General features: G+C 55.5%; 2 protein-coding genes across 2 annotated transcripts; both read left to right on the forward strand.

Moving 5' to 3' along the window:
* The first annotated feature begins 795 nt into the window (after window positions 1-795).
* LOC129785014 (protocadherin alpha-3-like) lies at window positions 796-6,059 on the forward strand. The gene has a single exon (XM_055812141.1). It carries the CDS (start codon window positions 3,453-3,455, stop codon window positions 6,057-6,059), a length of 2,607 nt encoding a protein of 868 aa, XP_055668116.1. The 5' UTR covers window positions 796-3,452.
* A 2,931-nt stretch (window positions 6,060-8,990) lies between these two features.
* Window positions 8,991-14,604, forward strand: LOC129785096 (protocadherin alpha-2-like). The gene is given in 2 exon segments (XM_055813208.1): window positions 8,991-13,424; window positions 13,426-14,604. Coding segments are annotated over 2 exon segments (2,652 nt in total). The 5' UTR covers window positions 8,991-11,640; the 3' UTR covers window positions 14,294-14,604.
* Window positions 14,605-22,125: the final 7,521 nt, after the last annotated feature.

Here is a 22,125-nt window from a genome sequence, read left to right on the forward strand (position 1 = left end):
CTCCCACCCAACTGGTATTTTGGGTGTGCTTGCGTTTCAGCCTTTGGTGTGGTTCTCTCAAGGAATAAAATCCCTGCAGAGTGGGATCTGAGGTGTCCCAGCTGTAATCACAGACACTCTAAAAACGTGCAGCTCTGTGGTGTTCCCATTGGAGATTGCTGAGAAGGGGCAAAAGGCTTCCGGGTGCAGTTCATGTGTCTGGGAAGAGTCTGCCAGGCACTGTGTGGCTTTGCATTCCTCCATAGTTTCTTTCTGCCAGTTGTGAGGGAAGGTGAGGATGTGCAAAGGCCTGGGTTGTGCTCATAGTGGGGTTTAGAGCTGGGGCGTGTTGTTGGGTTAGAGCAGTATCTGGGTCTTGCCGTTGTGATCCTGCTAGTGGCACCGAGTAGGGCCTGGTCATGTGTTAAGGGTGAGGGTGACTTTGAGCGGGGAAGAGGGTTGCCTGGGGGGAATGGAGATGCTGGGTTGAACACGGCCTGTGTCGTTGTGGGAGGACTGGAGAATGTCTGCTCAGCCCTGGAGATGACATTTGCCATGGCACGGGACAGAGTATATTCCAGTAGAAATCCTTGAGAAGACTCCCAGCACACTCTGCTACTTTCCCACAACCTTCTTGGGACCTCCAGAAGTTCCACATATGGTAAGGCACTGGTGATCTTTGTGGTATTACTGATTGTTAAGTCTCATGATAGACATGCCTTTAGTTCCTTTCTTTTGACATGGAATGTTACAGCTCAAGTGGAAAATTTTGCACATTTTGGTCACGGAGCCACCCTTCACCGAATGTGTCTGTGTTATCTTTCTGCTCTGAATCTTGCTAGGCAGGAGAAGAAGTTCTCTCTCTATTCAAGATGTGTGCAGTCCTTGGGTTTCAGTACAGTGAAATGGGTCCCTTTGGTTTTCTTCTCTGCTCTTACCAAAACCTCCCACCCTTTTGTGTTTTTCTTCTCTCTCATTGGCAGTGTGTTGGTAATGGTTGGTGAGATGCAGCCTGCTGAGTTCTGCAGCTGTCAGTCAGGTTGCAGATATTTGGGTGGTTGGCCATCAGTGTAAGATGTTGCTTTTCCCACTCTCTGGAGCCGAGGTTGACATTCACAAAATGTTCTTGGCTTTCACGTCTCCCTCTTGCTTCCGCTGTGATAGCAGTACATAATGGAGCACTACCCACCACTGAGTGGTTTCAAGGCTTTTGGAGAACTATAGTAGTTTCTTTCTTGACAGAAATCACTGTTAATTGTAAGATAAAATGTCTCTCAGAGCCAGCTGGCCTGTCCTGAAAATGTTTCTTTTCCAGAAGAAGCAACCACGAATTCTACAGGTGAGTTTCTTGTACCTAAAGAGGCTGTGTTTGAGATATTGTACTTTTGTTCCCGTTCAGCCGTGGTACCTTCACGTTGGGTCAACCAAATGTGTCCTGGATCGTAATGCCTATAGGTTTGGACAGCAAAGCACCGCCACCTGCTTTTGTTCCTGCTTCTGCTGCTTGCAGGAACAGCATGAGCTGATGGCAGAAGGACAGATGGGGAGGACCCCAGTGTGTTTCTGGGAGTGGATGTGTTTAGCATAGATGGGATTTCGTATCCAAACCTCTGTGGTCTTCCCTTCGTGGCGTTTGTTTGGCTGAGTGACGCATGGCTCACATTAATGATGGAGTTCATGGGTACCAAGGTTCTTGGAGTGTTGTTCTGGCAGTGCGTGCCTGCCTGCAAGAAGAGGCAAGGGCTTGACATGTGGTGAGCAGCTGGAAAAAATAGCTCTTCATCGAGGTGCAGGGAGAGTGCTTGGGAGCTGTGGTTGCGCCATGCCTTTTCAGCTTTCTTGGAGGATTGGTTGCTGGGCTGGATTTCCCGAAGGGAAGACTGCCCTGGATTTCCTGAACTCTTTGGAGCCTGTTTCATGAAGGTCTGAGTACCTTGGCCTTGGGCTTTTGTCTCTGATGGCGGTGGATTGTGTTCTGATGTGGCAGAGCTGTTCTTTGCCATGTGATGGCCTTGCTGTGTTGTTCGCTGGATCCTTGAGAGGACTGTATGCAAGGAAGAAGCAAGCATGTAAGCGAGAAAGAATGGAAAGAAGGAAGAGATGGTATGGGAGATGACCAGCATCACCGCCGTTATCTCTGCATGCCGAATGGAGGTGAGGAGCTCGGCATCCTGGGTGCTCCAAGGCGCTGTGCAAGGCTTGATGAAAGGTGGAGGAAGAGGAATGGGAGCTCATGCCTTAGGGCATGTCCGTGCTGCATGGGGTGAAGGTGATGTAGTCATCTAGAAAAGATACTGGTAAAGGAGCCAAGGAAGAGACAAAGAGAGGACAGGGACGAGAAGGAGGAAGAAGAGCAGGAAGGAAGGAAAAATGTAGAGAAAGTGAAGGAAACGAGAACGAAGCAAGCAACAGAGAGAAAGAAGATAAAGGATGATAAGATGGATGAGTTTATTAGCATGCCCGATCGCTCTGGATTGCTGGACACAGAAAGGCGGGGAGGGACATAAAGGGAGAGATAACGAAAGGAGGAAAGAGTGGAAGAGAGGAAGTGAGTAAGGAAGGAAGAAAGATGACAAAGACGGGAATGATGAAGAAACCTTAAAGCAGATGACCAGGGCGCGCCGATGTTACCTTGCAGGAGTATCGCAGAAGGAAGGTGAAAGAGGAGGAAGAAAACTATGGGAGTAAAAAGCAAGGAAGAAGGGAAGGGCTGATGAGAAGATGTCCAGGACGGGACGACATCACCTGTAGACGCTGAACGGCTTCGGTCCCTAACAGCCTCCGCCTTGGTTAGTGTCCCTCTCTCCGGCACCGGTGGCCGGTAATTAGCGCTGATGGCCCGCAATTAGCGCGGACGGCCCCGGCATTGAGGGCCACCGCCGCGGCGGTGAGGGGACTGGCGATGTGCCAGCGTGGGGTAAAGGAGGGAGCATGGTGGAAAAAGAAGGGAAAGGGGCGTAAAGGAAAGGGCACGGAAGGCAAGAACGAAAAGGATAAGGGAGAGAAGGAGGAGGCGGAAGAGGCGGAAGGAGAAAAGAGCAGAAAGAGAAGAAAGGAACGAGGCAAGAGAAGGGAAGAAAAGGAATTGTGGGAAGAAAGAAGGGGACCGTACGAAATGAAACGTCAGAAGGAGGAGGAAGAGGAGGAAGGCAGGCATGCAAGCCAAAGGCAGGCAGTGAGGAGAAGGACAGCAAGAGGAAGAGGCGGGGGGAGCAGCCGAGCGAGCGGGGAGGTGGCCGGCGCGGGTCCGCGGTCGCTGTCGGGGAGCATGCGAGGCGGCGGAGCAGCACACGGTGTCGCTGCAGGCTCAGGAACGGCGGCGGAGCGGCGCGTCGGCTCCGCCCCGGTGCGGCGGAGAGCCCGGCTGTGAGCGCGGGGGGGGGCGGCGCGGCGCGGTGCGGTCAGCAGAGCCGGCGCGTCCGGGCGGCGGCGGGGAGCCGTGCGGGGCCCGTGCGGGAAGGGCGGCGGGTGCGATGGGCGTGTGGTGGGCGCCCGCGGTGCGGGTGCTGGTGCTGCAGGCGGCCTGGGCGCTGGGCGGCGGGCAGGTGCGCTACTCGGTGCCGGAGGAAGCCAAGGCCGGGACGGTGGTGGGCCGCCTGGCGCAGGACCTGGGCCTGGAGGCGGGCGAGGCGGAGGCGCGGCGGCTGCGGCTGGTGGCGCAGGGCCGGCGGGCGAGCGTGGAGGTGAGCGGGGCGAGCGGGGCGCTGGTGGTGAGCTCGCGGCTGGACCGGGAGGAGCTGTGCGGGAAGAGCGCGCCGTGCGCCCTGCGCCTGGAGGTGCTAGTGGAGCGGCCGCTGCGCGTCTTCCACGTGGAGCTGGAGGTCACCGACATCAACGACAACGCCCCGCTCTTCCCCGCCGCCCGCAAAAACCTCAGTTTATCGGAGAACTCCCCCGCCGGGTCCCGGTTCCCGCTGGAGGGCGCGTCGGATGCAGATATCGGAGCCAACGCGCAGCTCTCCTATGCGCTCAGCCCCAACGAGCACTTTACGCTCGATGTTAAGTCCTCTGATGAAAATAGGAAATCCCTGTTCCTGGTTCTTGCGAAACCGCTGGACCGCGAGTCGGTGGCTGTGCACCGTCTGGTGCTGACGGCGAGTGACGGGGGCCGGCCGCCGCTGACGGGCACGGTGGAGCTGGTGATTTCGGTGCTGGACGCCAACGACAACGCGCCCCAGTTCAACCAGTCGGTATATAAAGCGCAGCTGCCGGAGAGCGCTACCGAGGGGACGCTGGTGGCGCGGGTGAACGCCACGGATCCGGACGAGGGAATCAATAAGGACTTTTCTTACAGCATCGTCAGTTTGGATCCTGCCGGTAACAGAGACCTTTTCACCATTGATCCGAAGACGGGCGAGATCAGTCTGACGGGCGCCCTGGACTTTGAAGACGTGCATTTACACGAGATACAAATCGAAGCGAGAGACAAAGGCTGGCCGCCGCTGTCGGGTCACTGCAGCGTGGAGCTGGAGGTGCTGGACGTGAACGACAACGCGCCGGAGGTGTGGGTGACGTCGCTGTCGGTGCCGGTGCCGGAGGACGCGGCGGTGGGGACGGTGGTGGCGCTGCTGAGCGTGTCGGACCGGGACTCGGGGGCGAACGGTCGCGTGCGGTGCGCGGTGTGGCCGGCGTCGCCGTTCGGGCTGGTGGCGACGTTCGCGGGCTCGTACTCGCTGGTGCTGCGGGAGGCGCTGGACCGCGAGCGGGTGGCGGAGTACGAGGTGGAGGTGCGGGCGGAGGACGGCGGGGCGCCGCCGCTGCGCGCCAGCCGCGGGGTGCGCGTGCCGGTGTCGGACGTGAACGACAACGCGCCGGCGTTCGCGCAGGCCGTGTACACGGTGCTGGCGCGGGAGAACAACGCGGCGGGCGCGGAGCTGGCGCGGCTGTGGGCGCGGGACCCGGACGAGGCGGGCAACGGGCGCGTGAGCTACTCGGTGGCGGAGGGCGGCGGCGGCGCGGTGTCGGGCGGGGTGTGGCGGTCGGCGTCGAGCTACGTGTCGGTGGACGCGGAGAGCGGTCGGCTGTGGGCGCTGCAGCCGCTGGACTACGAGGAGCTGCAGGTGCTGCAGTTCGAGGTGCGGGCGGTGGACGCGGGGGAGCCGCCGCTGTGCGGCAACGCGACGGTGCAGCTCTTCGTGGTGGACGAGAACGACAACGCGCCGGCGCTGCTGCCTCCTGCCGGCGGCGGGCCGGGCCCCGGGGCCGCGGGCGAGGCGGCGTCGGGGCCGGGCTCGGGGGCGCTGTGGGCGTGGGCGGCGTGGGGGGCGCCGGCGGGGCAGGTGGTGGCGAAGATCCGCGCGGTGGACGCGGACTCGGGCTACAACGCGTGGCTGCGCTACGAGCTGTGGGAGCCGCGGGGGAAGGGCCCGTTCCGCGTGGGGCTGTACAGCGGCGAGGTGAGCACGGCGCGGGCGCTGGAGGAGGCGGACGGCCCGCGGCAGCGGCTGGTCATCGTGGTGCGGGACCACGGGGAGCCGGCGCGCTCGGTCACGGCCACGCTGAGCGTGTCGCTGGTGGAGGGCGCCGAGGCGGCGCTGGCGGCCGCGGGCTCGTCGGGGCCGGGGCCGGGGCTGCGTGCGGCCGCGGGCGCGGAGGGCGGCGCGGCGGCGGCGGCGGCGGCGTCGACGAACGTGTGGCTGGTGGTGGCCATCTGCGCGGTGTCGAGCCTGTTCCTGCTGGCCGTGGTGCTGTACGGGGCGTCGCGGTGGGCGCCGCGGGCGGCCGTGCTGTCGGGGCCCGGGCCGGCGACGCTGGTGTGCGCCAGCGAGGTGGGGAGCTGGTCGTACTCGCAGCGCCAGAGCCGGAGCCTGTGCGTGACGGACGGCGCGGGCAAGAGCGACCTGATGGTTTTCAGCCCCAACTTCCCGCCGCCGCCCGGCCCCGCGGCGAAGGAGACGCAGCCGCAGCCGCCCGCTCTGCTGGACACGGTCAGTGCCCCCCCCTTCCCCGCCCCTTCCCGCGACGCCCCTGCCCCTCTGTCGCCCTTGTTGCCCGCCCCCCTGGCCGGCGGTGGCGGTGGCCGTGCTCAGCCCCCGGTGCCCGAGGGTGGTGGTCGCTGGGCAGGTGCTGGAGGCTCCTGACGGGACCGTTGCACCTGCCTTTGCGTCCTTGCCGGAGCCCCTTGACTCTTGGGGTACGGGAGGAATGAAGATCTGGCCGCACCCTGCAGCAGTTCTTGTCCACAGCTGAGGTTTGCTCATCAGCGTTTGGGTTTTTCTGTCAGAGGCTGGAATGAACGCCATTGCTGTTTAGAGCTGTTGCGACATGACCTTTAGGAAGAGTATTGCTCCCAGGGCTGCCCCATTTCCATCTGAGCTGGCTGAGGCATTGCCGAGCATGAAGAGTCCGCAGTAGAGCATCTGCCCCATATTGTGTGTGTGATGCCTTTCTGTGTTCTTTATGCATTTCCCAGAGTGGGGAATGTAGGATGCCTAGAGGAAAGCACGGGGCAGGATGGCCATAAAGGATTTTTTTAAAGATGATTGTTTCCCAGGCTCCAAGGGCCTGGAGATGGAGGCCATCTGGATCTTGAGACAGTGTGTGTTACTGAGATGCCCACAATGTCCTTGTGGTGTGTTGTCCTTGGCTGGATGCCAGGTGCCTCCTCGAACTACTGTGTCATTCCTATCTACAGTCAAACACAGGGAGAAAACGAGCTGAATAAACCCCACTTGTGGTCCAAGATAAGGAGTCAGCAGTAAAGTATCTGCCTGACACTGTGTGTGTGTGATGCCTTCATATGTTCTTAATGTTGCTGTCATTGATGGGAAGGGTAAGCAAAAGTAGGTTTGAGCCTTGAGGTGAGAAAGTAAACTCTTTCATGTCCCAGAAGTGCATGTTGCAGTGGCACTGAGTAGGGCCTGTCCTTGTCAATATCAAAAGTCGCACATGTGGAATCCAAGGAAAGCAAAAGGTGTTATTTTCTACCTCCAGTCAGCAGGGGATGTTCAGCCACTTCCCAGGAAGCAGGCCCTCATTCGGAGTAGTGGTTGCTCGGTGAGAGAAATATCATAACTAATGCCCCACCATCGTCCTCCTTTTTGTTAGCTTTTATATCTGAGCAAGCATCATATTGTATGGAATATGCCATTGGTCACTTTGGGTCATGTGCCCTGGATATGTCCCCTCACAAGATCTTGCCCACCTGTAGCCTTCTGGTGAGAGTGTGGGGAAAGGTTGGAGAGACAGCTTTGGTGCTGTGCAAGCACTGCTCAGCAGTAGTCAAAACAGTGGTGTTTTACCACTGCCTTTCTATCTACCAACAGAAGCACAGCATTATAAGGGCTGCTATGAGGCTCAGCCAGACCCAATAGAGTTGTCTGAAGTTCTGAAGATGCCACACCATAGTGTCCCTGGTGCTGCTGCCTGCCTGACATAGGCAAAGTGTTGGTAAGAGGCGATGAAATGCAGACTGCTGAATGTTGTCTGATGAACATTTTCACTGCTGTCTTGGGAAGGGTGCTGTGGGAGGTTAGTGCTTCAACCTCTGTCCTTGTGTGCTGTTTGGCATCTATAGTAGCTTCCGCACTGCTGATGCTGCCATGATGGTTCCGCAGTCATCCTCAGTCAGGATTTGTAAGGGCACGTGATGAGGTGGATGTAACCTTTGTGGTCTTGACTTCCCCTGCTTGTGCAGTTGCACATTGGCTTTGGTAGGAACGTGTGTGTGTGGTGTGCCATTGCATGCACGGCTCATTCTGATGTGTGCATGTTCAGAGAAAAGCCTGCAGAGCAGCCCAGCTCTGGTTTTAGGTGGCACAAATTCCCCCACCCGGTTGACATGGTGAGATTGCTTGCGCTTCAGCCTCTGGTGTGGTTCTGTCCAAGAATAAGATCTGTGTGGAGTGGGATCAGAGGTGTCAGAGCTCTGATCACAGAATCCTTAAGAACTCCATTTCTATATGAAATTGCTGAAAAAGCACAAAGCATCCAGGCAGATTCCGTCTGCTGTCCTTGTGTAATCGTGGGCATCTACAGGAGTTTCCACAGCCATTGATGTTGCCGTGTTGGTTCCTCGATCCTCCTCAGGCAGGATTTTAACAGGGAGGTAAGGAGGTGTGTGTGACCTTTGGGTGCTCAACTTTCCCTGCTCGTCTGGTCTCAGCAGAGATGGTGTGTCCTCTTGCCAGTGTTGACTCATTCTGATACGTGCACATAGACACGAAACCCTGCACAGCAGCACAGCTCTGGTGTTGTGTCGTGGAAATTCTCCCACCCAACTGGTATTTTGGGTGTGCTTGCGTTTCAGCCTTTGGTGTGGTTCTCTCAAGGAATAAAATCCCTGCAGAGTGGGATCTGAGGTGTCCCAGCTGTAATCACAGACACTCTAAAAACGTGCAGCTCTGTGGTGTTCCCATTGGAGATTGCTGAGAAGGGGCAAAAGGCTTCCGGGTGCAGTTCATGTGTCTGGGAAGAGTCTGCCAGGCACTGTGTGGCTTTGCATTCCTCCATAGTTTCTTTCTGCCAGTTGTGAGGGAAGGTGAGGATGTGCAAACGCCTGGGTTGTGCTCAGAGTGGGGTTTAGAGCTGGGGCGTGTTGTTGGGTTAGAGCAGTATCTGGGTCTTGCCGTTGTGATCCTGCTAGTGGCACCGAGCAGGGCCTGGTCATGTGTTAAGGGTGAGGGTGACTTTGAGCGGGGAAGAGGGTTGCCTGGGGGGAATGGAGATGCTGGGTTGAACACGGCCTGTGTCGTTGTGGGAGGACTGGAGAATGTCTGCTCAGCCCTGGAGATGACATTTGCCATGGCACGGGACAGAGTATATTCCAGTAGAAATCCTTGAGAAGACTCCCAGCACACTCTGCTACTTTCCCACAACCTTCTTGGGACCTCCAGAAGTTCCACATATGGTAAGGCACTGGTGATCTTTGTGGTATTACTGATTGTTAAGTCTCATGATAGACATGCCTTTAGTTCCTTTCTTTTGACATGGAATGTTACAGCTCAAGTGGAAAATTTTGCACATTTTGGTCACGGAGCCACCCTTCACCGAATGTGTCTGTGTTATCTTTCTGCTCTGAATCTTGCTAGGCAGGAGAAGAAGTTCTCTCTCTATTCAAGATGTGTGCAGTCCTTGGGTTTCAGTACAGTGAAATGGGTCCCTTTGGTTTTCTTCTCTGCTCTTACCAAAACCTCCCACCCTTTTGTGTTTTTCTTCTCTCTCATTGGCAGTGTGTTGGTAATGGTTGGTGAGATGCAGCCTGCTGAGTTCTGCAGCTGTCAGTCAGGTTGCAGATATTTGGGTGGTTGGCCATCAGTGTAAGATGTTGCTTTTCCCACTCTCTGGAGCCGAGGTTGACATTCACAAAATGTTCTTGGCTTTCACGTCTCCCTCTTGCTTCCGCTGTGATAGCAGTACATAATGGAGCACTACCCACCACTGAGTGGTTTCAAGGCTTTTGGAGAACTATAGTAGTTTCTTTCTTGACAGAAATCACTGTTAATTGTAAGATAAAATGTCTCTCAGAGCCAGCTGGCCTGTCCTGAAAATGTTTCTTTTCCAGAAGAAGCAACCACGAATTCTACAGGTGAGTTTCTTGTACCTAAAGAGGCTGTGTTTGAGATATTGTCCTTTTGTTCCCGTTCAGCCGTGGTACCTTCACGTTGGGTCAACCAAATGTGTCCTGGATCGTAATGCCTATAGGTTTGGACAGCAAAGCACCGCCACCTGCTTTTGTTCCTGCTTCTGCTGCTTGCAGGAACAGCATGAGCTGATGGCAGAAGGACAGATGGGGAGGACCCCAGTGTGTTTCTGGGAGTGGATGTGTTTAGCATAGATGGGATTTCGTATCCAAACCTCTGTGGTCTTCCCTTCGTGGCGTTTGTTTGGCTGAGTGACGCATGGCTCACATTAATGATGGAGTTCATGGGTACCAAGGTTCTTGGAGTGTTGTTCTGGCAGTGCGTGCCTGCCTGCAAGAAGAGGCAAGGGCTTGACATGTGGTGAGCAGCTGGAAAAAATAGCTCTTCATCGAGGTGCAGGGAGAGTGCTTGGGAGCTGTGGTTGCGCCATGCCTTTTCAGCTTTCTTGGAGGATTGGTTGCTGGGCTGGATTTCCCGAAGGGAAGACTGCCCTGGATTTCCTGAACTCTTTGGAGCCTGTTTCATGAAGGTCTGAGTACCTTGGCCTTGGGCTTTTGTCTCTGATGGCGGTGGATTGTGTTCTGATGTGGCAGAGCTGTTCTTTGCCATGTGATGGCCTTGCTGTGTTGTTCGCTGGATCCTTGAGAGGACTGTATGCAAGGAAGAAGCAAGCATGTAAGCGAGAAAGAATGGAAAGAAGGAAGAGATGGTATGGGAGATGACCAGCATCACCGCCGTTATCTCTGCATGCCGAATGGAGGTGAGGAGCTCGGCATCCTGGGTGCTCCAAGGCGCTGTGCAAGGCTTGATGAAAGGTGGAGGAAGAGGAGTGGGAGCTCATGCCTTAGGGCATGTCCGTGCTGCATGGGGTGAGGGTGACGTAGTCATCTAGAAAAGATGTTGGTGAAGGAGCCAAGGAAGAGACAAAGAGAGGACAGGGACGAGAAGGTGGAAGAAGAGCAGGAAGGAAGGAAAAATGTAGAGAAAGTGAAGGAAACGAGAACGAAGCAAGCAACAGAGAGAAAGAAGATAAAGGATGATAAGATGGATGAGTTTATTAGCATGCCCGATCGCTCTGGATTGCTGGACACAGAAAGGCGGGGAGGGACATAAAGGGAGAGATAACGAAAGGAGGAAAGAGCGGAAGAGAGGAAGTGAGTAAGGAAGGAAGAAAGATGACAAAGACGGGAATGATGAAGAAACCTTAAAGCAGATGACCAGGGCGCGCCGATGTTACCTTGCAGGAGTATCGCAGAAGGAAGGTGAAAGAGGAGGAAGAAAACTATGGGAGTAAAAAGCAAGGAAGAAGGGAAGGGCTGATGAGAAGATGTCCAGGACGGGACGACATCACCTGTAGACGCTGAACGGCTTCGGTCCCTAACAGCCTCCGCCTTGGTTAGTGTCCCTCTCTCCGGCACCGGTGGCCGGTAATTAGCGCTGATGGCCCGCAATTAGCGCGGACGGCCCCGGCATTGAGGGCCACCGCCGCGGCGGTGAGGGGACTGGCGGTGTGCCAGCGTGGGGTAAAGGAGGGAGCATGGTGGAAAAAGAAGGGAAAGGGGCGTAAAGGAAAGGGCACGGAAGGCAAGAACGAAAAGGATAAGGGAGAGAAGGAGGAGGCGGAAGAGGCGGAAGGAGAAAAGAGCAGAAAGAGAAGAAAGGAACGAGGCAAGAGAAGGGAAGAAAAGGAATTGTGGGAAGAAAGAAGGGGACCGTACGAAATGAAACGTCAGAAGGAGGAGGAAGAGGAGGAAGGCAGGCATGCAAGCCAAAGGCAGGCAGTGAGGAGAAGGACAGCAAGAGGAAGAGGCGGGAGGAGCAGCCGAGCGAGCGGTGGGAGGTGGCCGGCGCGGGTCCGCGGTCGCTGTCGGGGAGCGTGCGAGGCGGCGGAGCAGCACACGGTGTCGCTGCAGGCTCAGGGACGGCGGCGGAGCGGCGCGTCGGCTCCGCCCCGGTGCGGCGGAGAGCCCGGCTGTGAGCGCGGGGGGGGCGGCGCGGCGCGGTGCGGTCAGCAGAGCCGGCGCGTCCGGGCGGCGGCGGGGAGCCGTGCGGGGCCCGTGCGGGAAGGGCGGCGGGTGCGATGGGCGTGTGGTGGGCGCCCGCGGTGCGGGTGCTGGTGCTGCAGGCGGCCTGGGCGCTGGGCGGCGGGCAGGTGCGCTACTCGGTGCCGGAGGAAGCCAAGGCCGGGACGGTGGTGGGCCGCCTGGCGCAGGACCTGGGCCTGGAGGCGGGCGAGGCGGAGGCGCGGCGGCTGCGGCTGGTGGCGCAGGGCCGGCGGGCGAGCGTGGAGGTGAGCGGGGCGAGCGGGGCGCTGGTGGTGAGCTCGCGGCTGGACCGGGAGGAGCTGTGCGGGAAGAGCGCGCCGTGCGCCCTGCGCCTGGAGGTGCTGGTGGAGCGGCCGCTGCGCGTCTTCCACGTGGAGCTGGAGGTCACCGACATCAACGACAACGCCCCGCTCTTCCCCGCCGCCCGCAAAAACCTCAGTTTACCGGAGAACTCCCCTCCTGGGTCCCGGTTCCCGCTGGAGGGCGCGTCGGATGCAGATATCGGAGCCAACGCGCAGCTCTCCTATGCGCTCAGCCCCAACGAGCATTTCGTCGTGGAAGTGAAATCCAAAGACGAAAAGAAGATCTCCGTTATCCTAGTATTAACGAAACTGCTGGACCGCGAGTCGGTGGCTGTGCACCGTCTGGTGCTGACGGCGAGTGACGGGGGCCGGCCGCCGCTGACGGGCACGGTGGAGCTGGTGATTTCGGTGCTGGACGCCAACGACAACGCGCCCCAGTTCAACCAGTCGGTATATAAAGCGCAGCTGCCGGAGAGCGCTGCTCCGGGAACTGTGTTTTTCAAGCTAACGGCGACAGACAAAGATGAGGGGATAAATGGAGAGATATATTATTCGTTTATCGATGCGATTTCGTCCAGAATTCAGGACATTTTTATAATTGATAGAAAAGAGGGGGTTATACGGACTGCCCGTGCCCTGGATTTCGAGGACGTTCAGTCGTATGACCTGGAGATCGAAGCGAGAGACAAAGGCTGGCCGCCGCTGTCGGGTCACTGCAGCGTGGAGCTGGAGGTGCTGGACGTGAACGACAACGCGCCGGAGGTGTGGGTGACGTCGCTGTCGGTGCCGGTGCCGGAGGACGCGGCGGTGGGGACGGTGGTGGCGCTGCTGAGCGTGTCGGACCGGGACTCGGGGGCGAACGGTCGCGTGCGGTGCGCGGTGTGGCCGGCGTCGCCGTTCGGGCTGGTGGCGACGTTCGCGGGCTCGTACTCGCTGGTGCTGCGGGAGGCGCTGGACCGCGAGCGGGTGGCGGAGTACGAGGTGGAGGTGCGGGCGGAGGACGGCGGGGCGCCGCCGCTGCGCGCCAGCCGCGGGGTGCGCGTGCCGGTGTCGGACGTGAACGACAACGCGCCGGCGTTCGCGCAGGCCGTGTACACGGTGCTGGCGCGGGAGAACAACGCGGCGGGCGCGGAGCTGGCGCGGCTGTGGGCGCGGGACCCGGACGAGGCGGGCAACGGGCGCGTGAGCTACTCGGTGGCGGAGGGCGGCGGCGGCGCGGTGTCGGGCGGGGTGTGGCGGTCGGCGTCGAGCTACGTGTCGGTGGACGCGGAGAGCGGTCGGCTGTGGGCGCTGCAGCCGCTGGACTACGAGGAGCTGCAGGTGCTGCAGTTCGAGGTGCGGGCGGTGGACGCGGGGGAGCCGCCGCTGTGCGGCAACGCGACGGTGCAGCTCTTCGTGGTGGACGAGAACGACAACGCGCCGGCGCTGCTGCCTCCTGCCGGCGGCGGGCCGGGCCCCGGGGCCGCGGGCGAGGCGGCGTCGGGGCCGGGCTCGGGGGCGCTGTGGGCGTGGGCGGCGTGGGGGGGCGCCGGCGGGGCAGGTGGTGGCGAAGATCCGCGCGGTGGACGCGGACTCGGGCTACAACGCGTGGCTGCGCTACGAGCTGTGGGAGCCGCGGGGGAAGGGCCCGTTCCGCGTGGGGCTGTACAGCGGCGAGGTGAGCACGGCGCGGGCGCTGGAGGAGGCGGACGGCCCGCGGCAGCGGCTGGTCATCGTGGTGCGGGACCACGGGGAGCCGGCGCGCTCGGTCACGGCCACGCTGAGCGTGTCGCTGGTGGAGGGCGCCGAGGCGGCTCTGGCGGCCGCGGGCTCGTCAGGGCCGGGGCTCCGTGCGGCGGCGGGCGCGGAGGGCGACGCGGCGGCGTCGACGAACGTGTGGCTGGTGGTGGCCATCTGCGCGGTGTCGAGCCTGTTCCTGCTGGCCGTGGTGCTGTACGGGGCGTCGCGGTGGGCGCCGCGGGCGGCCGTGCTGTCGGGGCCCGGGCCGGCGACGCTGGTGTGCGCCAGCGAGGTGGGGAGCTGGTCGTACTCGCAGCGCCAGAGCCGGAGCCTGTGCGTGACGGACGGCGCGGGCAAGAGCGACCTGATGGTTTTCAGCCCCAACTTCCCGCCGCCGCCCGGCCCCGCGGCGAAGGAGACGCAGCCGCAGCCGCCCGCTCTGCTGGATACGGTCAGTGCCCCCCCCCTTCCCCGCCCCTTCCCGCGACGCCCCTGCCCCTCTGTCGCCCTTGTCGCCCGCCCCCCTGGCCGGCGGTGGCCGTGCTCAGTCCCCGATGCCCGAGGGTGGTGGTCGCTGAGCAGGTGCTGGAGGCTCCTGACGGGACCGTTGCACCTGCCTTTGTGTCCTTGCCGGAGCCCCTTGACTCTTGGGGTACGGGAGGAATGAAGATCTGGCCGCACCCTGCAGCAGTTCTTGTCCACAGCTGAGGTTTGCTCATCAGCGTTTGGGTTTTTCTGTCAGAGGCTGGAATGAACGCCATTGCTGTTTAGAGCTGTTGCGACATGACCTTTAGGAAGAGTATTGCTCCCAGGGCTGCCCCATTTCCCTCTGAGCTGGCTGAGGCATTGCCGAGCATGAAGAGTCCGCAGTAGAGCATCTGCCCCATACTGTGTGTGTGATGCCTTTCTGTGTTCTTTATGTTGCTGTCATTGATGGGAAGGGTAAGCCAAAGTAGGTTTGAGACCTGAGGTGGGAAAGGAAATCGTGTCACGTCCCAGAAGTGAATGTGGGACTGGCCTCAGTGGGGCCTGGACCATGTCGTGATGTGAAAGGTGACTTTAAGCTGTGGGAAGACTTGCCTGCAGGAACTAGAAATCCTTGGGAAGATCATAGGCCATGTCCTAAGATGGTAAGTATGGGAGATGATGCGTTTGTCTTGAGCATCTATGTGCCAGAGGAGAGGAATGTGGGGTGCCTAGAGGAAAGCATTAAGCGGGATGGCCATAAAGGATTCTTTTAAAGATGACTGTTTCCCAAGCTCCAAGGGCCTGGAGTTGGAGGCCATCTGGATCTTGAGACAGTGTGTGTTACTGAGATGCCCACAATGTCCTTGTGGTGTGTTGTCCTTGGCTGGATGCCAGGTGCCTCCCCCCAGCCTGAGCTGCTGTATCATTTGTATCATTCCACTCTTTAGCCAAACACGGGGAAAAAGTAAGCTGAAAAAACCCCACTTGTGGTCCAAGATAAGGAGTCAGCAGTAAAGTATCTGCCTGACACTGTGTGTGTGTGATGCCTTCATATGTTCTTAATGTTGCTGTCATTGATGGGAAGGGTAAGCAAAAGTAGGTTTGAGCCTTGAGGTGAGAAAGGAAACTATTTCATGTCCCAGAAGTGAGTGTGGCAGTGGCACTGAGTAGGGCCTGTCTCTGTCCGTGTCAGAAGTTGCACTTGTGGAATCCAAGGAAAGCAAACGGAGTTATTCTCTATCTCCAGTCAGCAGGTGATGTTCAGCCATTCCCAGGAAGCAGGCCCTCCAGTAGGGGTAGTGGTTGCTCTGTAAGACAGTTGTTGTAAGGAACGAATGCCCCACCATCGTCCTCCTTTCTGTTAGCTTTTATATCTGAGCAAACATCATATGGTATGGAACATGCCTTTGGTCACTTCTGGTCAGCTGCCCTGGCTTTGTCCCCTCCTGAGATCTTGCTGACCTCTGGTGGTGATTGTTCCCCAGGCACTATTTAGTCCTTATTTCTTTTGTTGGCTGCTGATCATGCTGGTAACAGCTGTGGTTTCTTGTGGAAAACTCTGTCCTCCTCCTCTTTGTTTCGCCTTTGCAAGGGAGGTGATGCCAGGTGTCATCTCCCAGGTATGTGAAGTTTCCATCTGTGAGGCTGAAGTATTACAAAACATGAAAGCTCAGTGGCCGAGTGTGCCTTCCACTGTGTGTATGATATCATTGCTATGGTTTTTATGGTGCTTCCATTGGTGGGAACGGTTGTGGATATGTGTTCCTGGCTGGAGAAGTGGCATGGCATACACATCAACCTCCTCAACCAAATTCTCCTATGCAGTAGATATGATTTGCTTTATTGGTGAGCTCCTCAACAATGTGCGTTGGTCTCTCTCAGCATGAAATCAATGTCCTTTGCTATTAGAGCTGTCCCAACATGACCTCAACAAAGACTGTTGCTCTCAGGTGTGTAACATTTCCATCTGAAATTGCCAAAGCATTGCCAGTCCTGAAGGGCCTGCTGCAGAGAGTTTGCTGGACACAGTGTATGTGATACCATTTATATGCCTTTTATGGTGCTGTCATTGATGGGAAGGGGAAGCAAAAGTTGGACTGAACCTTGGGGTGGGAAAGAAACAGTGGCATGTCACAGAGGTGCATGTGGCAGTGACACTGAGAAGGGCCTGGCTTTCTTATGAAACACTCTGTCCTCCTCCTCTTTCATTCTGCGTTGCAAGAGACATGATGCAGGGTGACAGCTGGGCCTTCCAGGTTTTCTCTCCCGGTGGTGTAATTTCTTGATTTTGTTTGGCTCTCCAGGGTAATTTTAAAAGTCAGAAAGGAAATAGGGACTTTTGCTATGGTTTTCTTCCAAGTATGTTGTTACTGTAGTTTGTGGTGCAAAGTGTTCAGGCAGAGGCGTGTGACCCAAGACAGGTGTTAGAAACGGGCATTTTCTTTTCCTGCTGCCCCTTTCTGCCAGGTTGTGGACTGCATTGCTGGCCGGTGAAATGTCGTGTCATACTGTGGCCCGTTTTGATGTTCTTTCAATGTTTGATCAGCAGTGGCAACCTTAAAGAACCCATGTAAACCTTGTTTTCAACCAAAAAAATAAACATCCCCAGACTGTCCTACCCCCTTCGAGAACATCCATCACAGTGCTGTGCTTGTTCAGCATTTTGGTTGCTCTCTTACTGCATGAAGTCAATACCCACTGCCATTAGAGCTGTCCCGATATCATGGGTTTATGAAAGGCAGGTCCCGCTTGACTGACCTGATCTCCTTCTCTGACAACATGTCCTGCCTAGTGGGTGAGGCAAAGGCTGTGGGTGTTGTCTACCTGGGCTTTAGTAAAGCCTTTGATCTTGTTTCCCACAGCATTCTCCTGGAGAAACTGGCTGCTCGTGGCTTGGGTGGGTGTACTCTTTGCTGGGTAAAAGGCTGGCTGTCTGGCCAAGCCCAAAGAGGGGTGTTGAATGGATTTAAAACGAGTTGGGGGCTGGTCACAAGTGGTGTTCCCCAGGGTTCAGTACTGGGAGGGGGGCAGTTCTGTTTAACCTCTTTATCAGTGGTCTGTGTGACGGGATCAGGTTAAGTTTGCAGATGACAGCAAGCTGGGCAAAAGTGTGTATCTGGTTGAGGGTAGGAAGGCTCTGCAGAGGGATCCAGACAGGTTGGGCCAGTGGGCTGAGGCCCATTGTATGGGGTTCAACAAGGCTCAGTGCCAAGTCCTGCACTTGGGTCACAACAACCCTCGCAACACTGCAGGCTGTGGGAAGAGTGGCTGCAAAGCATCCCAGAGGAAAAGAACCTGGGAGCGTTGTTTGACGGCCGGCTGTATATGAACTGGCAGTGTGCCCAGGTGGCCCAGAAGGGCCCTAGCATCCTGGCTTGTATCAGAAATAGTGTGGCCATCAGGACAAGGGAAATGATTGTGCCCCTGTACTCGGCACTGATGAGGCTGCAGCTTGAATAACAGTGTTCAGTTTTGGGCCCCTCCCTGTGAGAATGACATTGAGGTGCCAGAGTGAGTCCGAAGAAGAGCAATGAAGCTGGGGAAGGGTCAAGCCCAAGTCTTATGAGGAGCGGCTGAGGGAACTGGCATTGTTTGGTTTGGAGAAAAGGTGGCTTGGGAGACCTCTACAACTACCTGAGAGGAGGTTGTAGCAAGCTGAGTGTGGGTCTCTTTTTCTCAAGCAGCAAGTGATAGGATGAGAGTAAATGGCCTTAAGTAGTGCCAGAGGAGGTTTAGATTGCATATTAGGAAACAATTCTTCTCCTAAGAGTTGGTCAAGCATTGGAACAGGCTGCCCAGGGGAGTGGTTGTGTCACTGTCCCTGGAAGTATCTAAAAGATGTGGTGCTTAGAGACATGGTTTAGTGCTGGACTTGGCAGTGTTAGGTTAATGATTTGACTCGGTGGTGTCTAGGGTCTTTTGCAACACAAATGATTCTATGATCATCTTTGGAAATAGTATTGCTTGGCGGTGTGTAAGATTTCCATCTGAGACTGCTAAAGCATTGTGAAACACGAAGGGCAAGCTGCAGAGAGTCTGCTGGACACGGTGTATATGACACCGTCTGTATGCTTTTCCATGGTACTCTCACTTACAAAAAGGGTCTGCAAAGCTGGGCTGAAAGGAAACTGGCATGTTTGTGGCCATGACTGTGGCAGTGGTGCTGAGTGGGGCCTGGGCGTCTCCTGATGCGAAGGGTGATCTTGAGCAGTGGGAAGACTTGCCTGAGGGAACTGGAAGTTTGATGTTCTCCATGCTGTTCCTGACAGGTGAGAAGTCATCTGCCATATGCAGCTTTGGTCACTTGCTTTTAATGGGGAACGGTGTTGGTCAAGCAGAAGCTTTCTCAAATTTGATCAGATTTGGCCAGCCTTCTCTGAATCTCTCTTTGGTTACCTCTTGTGGGAGAAGAGGATGGAGAATGTCTGATCATTCCTGACGGGAGATGAGAGAGACATATGAGAGGAGGATAGAGAATGTCTGAAGAGAGCTGTATGTGAGGAGGATGGAGAATGTCTGATCTGACAGGAGGTAAGAGAGCAACTGGGTCTTACAAAGGAAAGTAAGAAAGATAAACACGGCTATCTAGTCAAAAGGTGTTTAATGATTATGGCTTTTGTTGACTGCTGGTGATGCTGGTAGCAACTGTGGTTTGTTTTGGAAAACTTTGCCCTTTTCCTCTTTGTCTCTCCTTTGCAGGAGAGGTGATGCCAGTTGGTATCTCCCAGGTGTGTGATGCATCTGAGATGGGTGAAGCATTGCCAGACATGAAGGGTCACTTATAGAGAGTCGCCTGAACCCTGGGTATATGATACCATGTGTATGGGTTTTATGGTGCTTTCATTGATACGAATGGTTGTGGATGTGCATTCCTGGCTGATGAAGTGGAATGACATACACTGGCTTGTTAATGATGTTCTTTACATTTTTACATCAGCAGCCACATGTATACAGAAGCCCTGGAAACCTTCTTTTCAACAAGACCCCACAGCCAGCAGAGAAAGAAACAGAACCTCTAATAACAAACACCCAAACCGGAATTCTCCTATGGAAGCAAAATGATCCGTTACAGGGGAGTGCTTGTCAGCGTGTGGTTGGTTGTATCAGTGTTATGAAATCTTACCGTTGCCATTTAGAGTGGTTCCAACATCACCTTTGGTAGGGCAGAGGCTGCTGGACTTGGTGTCTCTGATAATATCTGTATGGGGTTTTTATGGTGCTCCCATTGCTGGGAAGGGTCTACAATATTAGGTATGAGCCCTGGAGTGGTAAAAAGAAACAGTGGCATGTTGCAGAGGGGAATGTGGCAGTGGTCCAGTGTAGGGCCTGGTCATCCCTTGCTGTGAAGGCTGACCTTGAGAAATGGGAAGACATGTCTGAGGGAATTGGAAATCCTTGGGAATACCATGGGCCATGTCTTGCAGTGGTCCCCTAGTCACTATTTACTGCCCTATTAGCATTGCTGACTGCTGATCATGCTGGTGTCATGTGTGGTTTCTTATCAAAAACTCTGTCCTCTTCTTTGATTCTCTTCTGCAAGAGCTGTGATGCAAGATGACAACTGGGACGTCAGTGTTGTCTCTTTTGGTTGGCCCACCCACATCACTGCGAAAATAGGGAAGGTATTGGGGACTTTTACGATCTTCTTTATCCAAGTATGTTGTTACTCTGCCTGGTAGTATGAGGTGTTTAGGAAGAGGAATGTGATGAAGGAAGGTGTTTCCTTTTTCTTTTCCTGCCCTTCTGAACTGGATTGTGGGCTTGTGTTCTTGGCCAGGCAGGTAGTGTGACCATACACTGGCCTGCTTTGATCTTACTTTAATGTTTCCACCAGCAGCCATATCCTTACAAAACCCCTGGAAATCCTCTTTTTTAGAGAAAAACAAAAAACAAGCCAATCCATACTCAACACAAATTTTTCCAGTGCAGTAGATCTCATTGGTGACACTGATGTGTTCATCAGCATTTGGGTTGCTCTTTCACAGCACAAAATCAATGCCCTTGGCCTTTAGAGTTCTTCTTAGATCACCTCTATAACTAGTATTGCTCCCAGGTACGTAATACCTCTGCCTGTGTTTGGTGAAGCCACAGGAGCGTGTGGCATGTGGTGGAGGTGAATGTGGCAGTGGCGCTGAGTAGGGCCTGGCCATGTCCTGATGTGTAGGGTAATCTTGAGCAGTGGGAAGACTTGCCTGAATTGGAAATCCTTGGGAAGACCGTGGGCTATGTTGTAAGAGAGAGTGGGATGTGAAGTGCTTGTCTTGAGAACACGTGCCCCAGAGTGGGGAATGGAGGATGCCTAGAGGGTTAGAAAGTGAGCAGAGTGTTCTGGCCTGGGATCCTTTCCCAGGCTGTAAAGGTCTGAAGTGGGAGGCCTTCCTGATCATGAGGTAGTGTGTGGTATTGAAGTGTCCACAGGATCCTTTGAGTTGATGAGTATCTCCCAGCAGACAGTCCCTTGTGCTGCTGCCCGCCTGAGGTAGGCAATGTGTTGTTAAAGAGGGGGTGACATGCAGGCTGCTGAACACTTTCTGCTGAGCTTCTTGATTGCAGTTTTGGGGAATGAATTTTGAGAGGGTAACTCTTCAATCTGCTGTCATTGTGTAATGTTGGGCATCTACAGGACCTTCCACAGGCTTTGATGTTGCTGTAATGGTTCCTTTGTCCTCCTCGTGCAGGATTTGTAAAGGGCATGTGAGGATGTGGGTGTTGCTCTTGACTTTGCCTACTTGTGCACTCACACACCTGACCTCGGTAGAGATGGTGTGTCCTGTTGTCACGCATGGCTCATTCTGATGTCTGGGACATGCACGCTAAACCCTGCAGAGCAGCCCAGCTCTGGTTTTCTATAGTACAAACTCTCCCCCAAGTTCACATTGTGAGTGCACTTGCACTACAGCGTTGTGTGTTGTTCTTTCAAAGAATGAAGTCCATGCAGACTGGGATGAGAGCTGTCACAACTCTAATGACAGAATCCGTAAGACTCAGTTATGTCCTGCTCTGTGCTGCCTCCATGTGAGATTGCTGAAAAGGCACTGAGCATTCAGGACGAAGCTTACGCAGCTGGGAAGAGTCTGCCAGCAGTGAGGGGCTTTGCATCACTTGGTTCTTTGTGGCAGTCGTGAGGGAAGGTGAGGATGTGCTAAGGCCTGCGTCATGCATATAGGAGGGTGTGTTGTATTGTGGCAGTGATTCTGTGAGTGGCACCAGGTAGGGGCTGGGCATGCATCAGTATGAGGGTGACCTTAGACAGGGAAGAGTTTTGCTTGAGGGAAATGGAGTCGCTGGGAGGACCATAAACTGTGCCATTGGGGAAAGTATTGAGAATGTTTGCTTAGGTGAAGAACCCATTTCCCAGGGCATGAGACAGAAGATGACAGTAGAAAACATCAATAAGATGCTTTGCAGTCAGTGCTAATTGCCTGGGATCCTCTCAGGGCCTCCAGATGTTCTGCAAATCCTTGTGCCCTGTTGTTCTCCTCTTGTGTTTCAGTACAACATAGAATGGGATTCTGTGGTTCTCTTCTCTGCTGTTATCAGGAACTTTCACCCTTTTGTTTTTCTGTCTCTCACATTGGCAGCATATTGGTAACAGTGGAGATGAAATGCTGAATTCTAGCAGCTGTCAGATGGTGGCAGATACTTGGGTAATTTTCCATCAGTGCCGAGAATGGCTTTTTCAATCCCCTGAGCTGAGCTTGACGCTGGGAGAATGTCTGTAGCTTTCTGGTGTCCCTCCTACTTCCCCTGTGATCACAGTGCATAAGGGAGCACTGTGCACTGCCCAGTGATTTCAAGGCTTTTGCAGAATGTGGCTCGTTATGTCCCATCCACCTTCCAGAGAAATCTCTCATGATGTTAAGCCAAAGTGCCCCTTAGAACCAGTTCCTCTCCCCTAAACATGTTTCTTTTCTGAAGAAGCAACCAGTGATGCTACAGGTAAGTCACTCGTGAGTTTGAGAGACAGCTGTACTTCTGTTCCTGTATAGGCATGGTATCTTCATGTTGGATGGACTGAATGTTGCCTGGATT

The sequence above is a fragment of the Falco peregrinus genome, chromosome 8 (genome assembly GCF_023634155.1).
Source record: "Falco peregrinus isolate bFalPer1 chromosome 8, bFalPer1.pri, whole genome shotgun sequence".
Classification (NCBI taxonomy): domain Eukaryota; kingdom Metazoa; phylum Chordata; class Aves; order Falconiformes; family Falconidae; genus Falco; species Falco peregrinus.

What these genes read in the sequence shown, in the direction of transcription:
- LOC129785014 (XM_055812141.1), top strand. Translation starts at nt 3,453, where the DNA reads ATGGGCGTGTGGTGGGCGCCCGCGGTGCGGGTGCTGGTGCTGCAGGCG.